General features: G+C 39.9%; 2 protein-coding genes across 2 annotated transcripts; one reads left to right on the top strand and one right to left on the bottom strand.

Moving 5' to 3' along the window:
- LOC109224121 (probable alkaline/neutral invertase F) lies at nt 166-843 on the top strand (the record flags this gene model as incomplete). Its single annotated transcript, XM_019388707.1, has 1 exon — nt 166-843. A coding segment is annotated over one exon (663 nt), but the record flags the coding sequence as incomplete, so codon positions are not given.
- On the bottom strand, nt 981-9,000 carry LOC109223184 (alkaline/neutral invertase CINV2-like). The gene is made up of 4 exons (XM_019387394.1): nt 8,847-9,000; nt 7,554-7,959; nt 7,032-7,463; nt 981-1,637 (listed from the first exon to the last, which is right to left on the bottom strand). The coding sequence occupies exons 2-4, from the start codon at nt 7,923-7,925 to the stop codon at nt 996-998; spliced, it is 1,446 nt and encodes a 481-aa protein (XP_019242939.1). The 5' UTR covers nt 7,926-7,959; nt 8,847-9,000; the 3' UTR covers nt 981-995.

Below are 9,271 nucleotides of genomic sequence, written 5' to 3'. Positions count from 1 at the left end.
GTAGAGAAGGATGGCGGGGCGGGCCCATTATCCACCAAGTTTCAAAGCAGGAAACAAGATATTTTTCGGCTATAAAAAGAAAGTTTGATATGACTACCCTAAAAGTTGTTTGTAACTTTTTGCACAATAGATTGATGAATTACATGTCCTTGAATATATAATTAAATTGTGGTGGTTAATTTTCAGGGAGTATATGGTTATCCTATTGAGATCCAAGCACTCTTCTTTATGGCACTGAGAAGTGCTTTGGCAATGATGAAGCACGACACAGAAGGGAGCGAATTTATTGAGAGAATAGTGAAGCGTCTACATGCCTTGAGTTATCACATGAGAAGTTATTTCTGGCTTGATTTCCAACAATTAAATGACATATACCGCTATAAAACTGAAGAATATTCTCATACTGCAGTAAATAAGTTCAATGTTATCCCTGATTCAATCCCAGAATGGGTATTTGAATTTATGCCAACACGTGGCGGTTACTTTATCGGGAATGTTAGTCCAGCAAGGATGGACTTCAGATGGTTTGCTTTAGGAAACTGTATTGCCATCTTGTCCTCCCTTGCCACTCCCGAGCAGGCTTCCGCTATTATGGATCTCATAGAAGCACGCTGGGACGAGCTAGTAGCAGAGATGCCTTTAAAAATATCTTATCCAGCACTAGAAAATCATGAATGGCGACTTATAACTGGTTGTGATCCCAAGAATACCAGGTGGAGTTACCATAATGGAGGATCTTGGCCAGGTTCTTCCTTCAGCTCTTCACTTGATTTTTTTACTAACTTTAACGATTTCTTATTAAGAAAGAAAAAGGAATGTAGAGCATGAATTAGATGATCATAAGTTTAGTTATTGTGTTAAAAGGATTATGCTTGTAGCTTTACTAGAACACATNACTTGTGATAGTATAAAATTAATGTTAAGTAAAAATGTGTTCTAGTAAAGCTACAAGCATAATCCTTTTAACACAATAACTAAACTTATGATCATCTAATTCATGCTCTACATTCCTTTTTCTTTCTTAATAAGAAATCGTTAAAGTTAGTAAAAAAATCAAGTGAAGAGCTGAAGGAAGAACCTGGCCAAGATCCTCCATTATGGTAACTCCACCTGGTATTCTTGGGATCACAACCAGTTATAAGTCGCCATTCATGATTTTCTAGTGCTGGATAAGATATTTTTAAAGGCATCTCTGCTACTAGCTCGTCCCAGCGTGCTTCTATGAGATCCATAATAGCGGAAGCCTGCTCGGGAGTGGCAAGGGAGGACAAGATGGCAATACAGTTTCCTAAAGCAAACCATCTGAAGTCCATCCTTGCTGGACTAACATTCCCGATAAAGTAACCGCCACGTGTTGGCATAAATTCAAATACCCATTCTGGGATTGAATCAGGGATAACATTGAACTTATTTACTGCAGTATGAGAATATTCTTCAGTTTTATAGCGGTATATGTCATTTAATTGTTGGAAATCAAGCCAGAAATAACTTCTCATGTGATAACTCAAGGCATGTAGACGCTTCACTATTCTCTCAATAAATTCGCTCCCTTCTGTGTCGTGCTTCATCATTGCCAAAGCACTTCTCAGTGCCATAAAGAAGAGTGCTTGGATCTCAATAGGATAACCATATACTCCCTGAAAATTAACCACCACAATTTAATTATATATTCAAGGACATGTAATTCATCAATCTATTGTGCAAAAAGTTACAAACAACTTTTAGGGTAGTCATATCAAACTTTCTTTTTATAGCCGAAAAATATCTTGTTTCCTGCTTTGAAACTTGGTGGATAATGGGCCCGCCCCGCCATCCTTCTCTACTAATTAATTGGAGTCAGATCTAACATTTTCATCAGGATAAATACAATGACTGGAGGCTGGAGTAGTTGTGTTTGCGATTTACTTCAAATAAATATTCAGTCATACGTAGATCAACGAATCACCAATAAGCAAAAGAAGATGCTTAGTATGTGCTTCAAAGCACTTCTAACTATGATCATAACAGAATTCCAAAGAGGTAGAACTTCAGTGTATCTTCAAGTTATGCATGAAATTTAGACTTTCAAATCTAGTGTTAGAATCTGGATACACAATTACAAGGTAATGTAGTAGAAATTTTTATCGCTTGAACATTTTGTTAATACTGGGTGACATATATGAAGAAAGGTAAGACATGTTATACCCATACAAAAGAAAGAAAAGTAAGAGAAGTTATATTCCATGGGTGGTTGAACTGAAGAAGAAGCAGGGAAAACAAAGGAAGCTGACACGGACTAAAGGCAAAAATATAAAAAAGAATAGAAAATGGAAATTCATCCAATAAGATATATATTAAGACATGGTTTTAATTTTGATCAGGTCTTTTAAGACATGGTTTTAAGTAACATTTCTACTTTTAACTATTGTATTATAGCGCCGCATTACCAAGAGAAAGAGTACCTATCAGGTAAAAGAGAGAAACAGTATACTCCAGTTATCTCATAGACAGTAACATTATTGACAATAAAAGGTAATGCATCAAAAACAGTACAATACGTGTGATAAACATTTAAAAAAAGGAATATATAAATCTATCATTAGGAAAGACAACAATTGAACAAAAAGCAGCATAAAAACAAAGTAGTGAAAGCTGCCAACCTACAGCAAAGAAACAGCACAAAGTAGAGAATGTGTATCCATTTGGTTACTACTAAAGACAAGTATGTCATATTTCAAATGGTGTGGCATGTCTAGCTTATAAGAAATCTTGCCCACCTTGGCAATGATCTCAAACGGCCCCTCATAGTGTTGGATCAAAGTTCAAACTTTGATTAACGCCCCTCAATGATTTGAATTGACGGGGATTAAGCTTCACCGTGACTTTAGCCCCAGTTCGGTAGTGAACCGGACGCCGCCTACGATCAGAAAATTTCTTCATCTTGCGGGCCATATGAAATGCGCCCGGATTCTTGAATTCAACACTCACGGGCAAGGACTGTGGCGTGTTGGGTGCTGCAAGCTCAAGGAGACTCCTCCCGGTGGCTTCACTACGTTACAAATTGTAAGAGAACTGAGTTGTGTCAAGCAGCTTCGACCGATCCTTTTGATTGGCGCTAACGAAGTATCTAAAGTACAGCTCCAAAAGTGCGTTGGCCCTCTTCGTTTGGCCGTGGATTTAGATGAGAAGTGCAACTCCAACAAATTGAACAACTCCCTCCAAAAACACCAGTGAACCCTGGATCACGGTCGATAATGACGTACTTTGGAACACCCTAATGTTTGACCACGTCGTGCTGCCTCTTTGGCTTTGGAATTGCAGTACTGACAGTGAAGGTAGCATACTTTGAAAAGCGATCAACCTAGTGTTTTGGATAGCGTGCGGCGACAAATAGCAACGAGGGCCCGCTTCACTGAGGCGAGAGGCGTGCAGTGAAGCGCTCACCTTTTTGAAGTGAAGCAACAATTTATACAAAAAAATAAAATATTATATGTATAACTAAAAACTCAATTAATTCTACTCTATAACTCAAAAAGGAGCAAATTTCAGGTTTGAAGTTTTGAAGTTCTCTGCCTCTACCCAACAGTGAAAAAATTGAAAAAAACAGAGCAAAACAATAGCAAAAACAGGGTGCAGTACTGCTGCTCAATCAAAAACAGAGCAAAAAAAAAAAAAAAAAGAGAAGATCAAAAGAAGAAGAAAAACGAAAAAAAAAAACATAAACAGACTCTCTGTTCTGTTTTTGCTGCACTATAGCTCGACAAAAAACAGAGCAAAAAAATAGAAACAAGAAGAGAAGATCAAAAGAAAGAAGAAGAAAAACGAAAAAAAGAAAAACAGAGCAACAGACTCTCTGTTCTGCACAGTTGCTCGACAAAAAACAGAGCAAAAAAAATAGAAAGAAGAAGAGAAGAAGAAGGAAAAGGAAGAAAGAAGAAGAAGAAAGGAAATCGAACAAGAGAAGCATACCTGGGCTGGGTCGACTTGGATGAAGAAGAGGATGGCAGAAACTTGAAGCTTTCAGGTCGAAATCGTCTTGGGTGGTCTTGGTTGCTCTGTTGTTTGAAGGTTGAAGAAGAAAGAAACTCGAAATCGCTGCAAGCCCTAATGTTTTAAGTCGTTGGTCTTTTCCTTTAATGTCTGCGCCTTTTTCTTTTCTTTTTTTTCAAAAAGCAACGCCACAGCTCGCCTCTCGCTACACAGCGCCTCTCACTACACAGGCAGAGGCGCTCGCCTTTTACAATCGCAACGCAACAAAGCCAAAATAGCGCAGGCTGCTCGCCTCGCCTCGCCTCACGCTATTAGCGCTGAGGCGAGCGCTACTTATAACACTGGATCAACCACTACCATGACGGTGCCAAAGCCCTTCGAATTTGGCAAGCACGTAATGAAATCCATTTTGACGATGTCCCATGGCCTTTCAGCACAGGTAAAGGCTCAAGCAAGCCCCCAGGTGCCTTGTGCTCCACCTTGTCTTGCTGGCAAACACGACATGTTTGGACATTGACCTCAATGTCATCCCTCATATGAGGTCAATAGTAGGATGACTCTAACAATGTCGTTGTGCGCTTTTTTTTTTAACTGATGACTCTAACAATGTCATTGTGCGCCTTTGTCCCGGATGCCCTGCTTATAGTATGTCATGACTCTCTTTGATCAAAGTACGCCTAAGGTTCCCCCACTTAGGCACGTAAACACGTCTTCCAGTGGTGTATAGAAAAACGTGGCAACAAGTTATTTTCAGTCCCAAAAGAAGTTGTCGCCTAAGCAAGCACGATGGGAAGATTTCTTGGTAGATTTTGATTATTCCTTGGAGTACAATCCGGGGTAAGCCAACGTTGTTGCCAATGCATTGAGTCGAAAAAGGTGCTAGCGTCCATTGTTAGCACCACCAATTGTGACATTCTTGATGCCATCAAGCAAGGATGCAACATGATCTAGTGGCGAAGCAGCTTGCCAGCCAAGGCAAGACAAAGAAATATTGAGTAGAAGATGGGCTTCTATACACCACTGGCAAATGTGTTTACGTGCCTAAGTGGAAAAATCTTATGCGTACTTTGATAAAAGAGGGTCATGACACGGTATAAGCATGGCATCAGGGAGGAAAACGCATAACAGAATAGTTGGAATCATCCTACTATTTGCCTCATATGAGGGATGACATTGAGGTCTATGTCCGAACATGTCTTGTTTGCCAGCAAGACAAGGTGGAGCACAAGGCACCCTGGGCTTGCTTGAGCCCTTACAAGTGCTGAAAGGCCATGGGACATCGTCAAAATGGTTTCATTACATGCTTGTCAAATTCGGAGGGCTTTGGCACCATCATGGTAGTGGTCGATCGTTTTTCAAAGTCTGCTACATTCACGGTCACCACCGCAAATTGCAAAGCCAAAGAGGCAGCACGACGTGGTCAAACATTAGGGTGTTCCAAAGCACATCATTAGCGACCGTGATCCATGGTTCAATGGTGTTTTTTGGAGGGAGTTGTTCAATTTGTTGGGGTTGGAGTTGCACTTCTCAACAAGTTTTCATCCAAACCCATGGCCAAACGAAGAGGGTCAACGTATTTTTGGAGGTGTACTTGAGACACTTCGTTAGCACCAATCAAAAGGACCGATCGAAGCTGCTTGACACAGCTCAATTCTTTTACAATTTGCAACGTAGTGAAGCCACCGGGAGGAGTCCCCTTGAGCTTGCAATAGGGCAACAACCCAACATGCCACAGTCCTTGTCCGTGAGTGCAGAATTGAAGAATCCGGGTGCATTTCATATGGCAAAGGCATGGGAAGAACAAGTTGATATGGCCAGCTCTTATTTAGACAAGCCTGCACGTAAGATGAAGAAATTTGTTGATCATAGGCGGTGTCCAGCACACTACCGAATTGGGGATAAAGTCATGGTGAAGCTTAATCAAGAAGATTGAGCCCATAATTGATCATCAGTTAGCCCGAGGCAAAGAATGGGCAATTCGAGTGTTCAATTTCTTGTTTATTGGAAGGGACAGTCACCCGAGCAGGCATCGTGGGAAAAATATGAGGATTTGTGGCCGTTCAAAGATCAAGTACATGAATACTTGAAGCTTTGTGGCGCCGCGGTTGTCGCTATTTCATGTAGGGGAGAATGTTGTGCCCCGCCAACGTCCCTATTGTTTTTCCCACCTAAAGCTGAACAATCCGATTCAAATATGGTTTCCACAAGCAAAGGGGTTTGTCCACATGTGCTACCAACATATGAAGAAGTCAAAGACAAGCATGGGACTCAATTAATGCAGCCTTGTCCTAGCTCCCAGCAGCTAAGCGTGTCTGGTGCCACAAAGCTGCAAACTGAAAGCGACAACCATGGAAGTCAAGGCAAGACATGGTAGTTTTAACCGAGTGTTGACTGGCGCACTTTCCTCTTTTAGTTAGGCATCTTTAGAGGATATTCCAATATAATTAGGATCATGTAGTGACAGTTGTTTATATACTAATGTATAGGCCTTAGGGCACTCATCTCATACTTTGTATTCCTCTCTTTATCAAGTAAATCAGAAAATAGAATTTTGCCTTCCAGATTCGTATGCCTTTGTCTTTCATTATTTTCGTGTGTCTCTGTTTGTCAAGCTCAAGCATGAGTTGGTGCTTATTTCTTGGTAGGAATGAAACCTTGGACCACATAGAGGCGGTCAAGGTTGTCTGCCTAGTTGAGTTAGGCCCGTGACACAAGCACTCTATAGAAAATTATTAAACACGTTGAAGTTAGAAGTGGAACTTGCTTCGTTACTATCTAATATCATATGTCTTCAACAAAAAGATTCAAAATTCAGAAACAACGACTACTACTACACTTCATTTCCAATCAAGTGGGGGATTTGAACTGAATTCCGATAATAGGTGTTTATTTATTCTGTTCAAATTTTCTTTCGTTATTGGCCTGAGGGAGTGGCGAGGAATTACTGATAAACAAGAACAGACGAAAGCAGCCTAATACATACCAAGTATATCACAGCTGTAAGTTGTATTATGGCACAATCAAAGAAAATATATGCAAGCTAAGGCGATAAAACACTTTACCATTCTTCTATCAATCATTGAGCATCCATCAGCACAGAGCAAAGTAGGAAATGTATCAAATCCTTCGGACAAACATAAGCTCAATATAAGCCTCATTCCCCTTTGGCACTCGGGAGTTTCAGCAAGACTGACGTCTCCGGTAGATTTTGTGTATGCACGGAGAAGAATTATCCACCAAAATCCAGAATCAACTGGAGCTACTCTTCCAATTGCACTCTCCCCAAAATCTGCCATTATTGTATCAGTCTTACGAACTGGATCATGAAGAACCTTGAAACTAGCAGGCATAACTCCTTCCCCCAGCTTAAATCTATCTACTCTTTTCTCCCATCCTTGAAGCTGAAGTGTCTTCAACAGGAAGTTTTTAACTATATCTGGCTCTCCATTCATCAGGAAGGCCAAAGCACTAGGAACAAAATCTCGAACAAAAACCTACACATCAAACGAAAAACTTAAATTGACAGATGCTACAAAGTCACAAGACAGTGTAGAACACTGCTGGATTGTGTATTTAACATGGACCTGATCATAATTGAGGACTTCCTCAGAGGCATGGTCAACAGCAGCAATTGTACCAACTGGTTGGCCTCGAAAGTGAACCAAAGAACGGCGGAGAGCGTCCCATGCTTCAGCAACCATTGGATGGGGCTCAAAAGAGTTCCGTGCCGATGAAGCTGGGGTGTCCAAGGCAGACCTTCCTGGCGAGTAAGCACTCTCATAATTATCTAATCCTCTGCTTAGGCCTATGGATAACTCACTGAGAGACCTCTCATCAAAAGATCTCTGTCTCTCAATGTTTAGCCTTGGCTTGTCAAGAAGCTTAGAGAGATCATAATCATCCATCTCAGAGATGGAGCAGTGTGAACCCACACTTCTCAGTCCAGTTCCTTCCATGTTCAGTCCTAACCCTTCAACTCAAACAAGTATTCTGTATGATAAACAAATAACCCGTTTTAGACCACTAACTAAGCTGTACAACTCATATAACAACACAAGCTTGTTTAATAGTAAATGGAGTAGCTATTTGACAACCCACTGCCACTCAGTCTCGGACAAAATAAAAGGCGCTTTTTAAATAAGAATATGGAACATATGGGAACTTTTATATACCGAAACTACAAAATAAACTACCCAGAATGGAAGTTATAAGAAACCAAACCAGCAAAACACTGTGGCCCAACTGAAAGAATTAATAACTCATCCATTATGCAAAGCAGACAAACAAACAAATACAGAAACTCACTTGTATTTGCAGTCTTATCCATTATTTCTCTCCACTGAAGGATTATTAATGAATAAACAGTACTACTAGTAATTAACTTAAGTTGCCATAACCAAAATAATCTTATCCACAAAAAAAGTATGCACATTAAACTGATATTACTTACTACTAATCAAGCCATAGCCAAGCTCTATTTTTTGGAGGATATTGATGCTATTAAAAAGAATAGAATATTGAGCTATATATCCTCCTATAATAATACCAAATAAATAGGCACAACTTAGACTAGAAGTTTCTTTAAAAGATCAAATCTTTAAAACTTTAAGCTCCCACCCAACTCAGAAAACAAGCTGCATTACACACTCTACTCCACCCAAAAGCAATAAATTTAAGAAGAAAAACGAAACTTTGAGATCCATACACAATGAACTAGAGCAAGAGAGAAACCCCATAAAGAAAATGAAATAATAATTTACTTAGAAGCTAATACACCAATTACCAAGAGCCAACTCAGATCCAAAAAAGAACTGTTTTTTGCACAAATATCAAGAAAAAGAAATCTCACAAAAGAGAGTACAGAGAGAGAGAGAGACCTTAGCTGGGAGAAAAAGGAGAAGGGGTTTATCCACCGGAAATAATGGAGGCCCGAATCCGGCGAGATAGCCGGAAAATAGGAAGTGAGAGAGAGTGTAAGTAGCACTGGAGAGAGAAGAGAAAAAAAAAAAAAAACATTTAGTGGAAAGCTGCTGATTTATTGAAACGAAAGTTGACATTTTGAGAGACTCTTAAATGGGGCCCTCAAAACCCCACTCTTGTAAGAATGCACAGCTAGGATATTGCAGGTTTAGGATAATAACACAAAATAGTGACAAATTATAGGTTACAGATTTGAACGGCAGAATTAGCAACTAAGGTAGGTTATTTATATCATACTCTTGGGTGCAGTTTTTTTCCGGATTCAAATGCGGACGCACACCGGAGAAAGAGGGATTATTGACATTCAAAAACTTTGGTAAAA

This window comes from Nicotiana attenuata, chromosome 3, assembly GCF_001879085.1.
Source record: "Nicotiana attenuata strain UT chromosome 3, NIATTr2, whole genome shotgun sequence".
Classification (NCBI taxonomy): domain Eukaryota; kingdom Viridiplantae; phylum Streptophyta; class Magnoliopsida; order Solanales; family Solanaceae; genus Nicotiana; species Nicotiana attenuata.
Note: the sequence above shows the minus strand (reverse complement) of the source record. Positions and strands in the feature narration are given on the sequence as shown.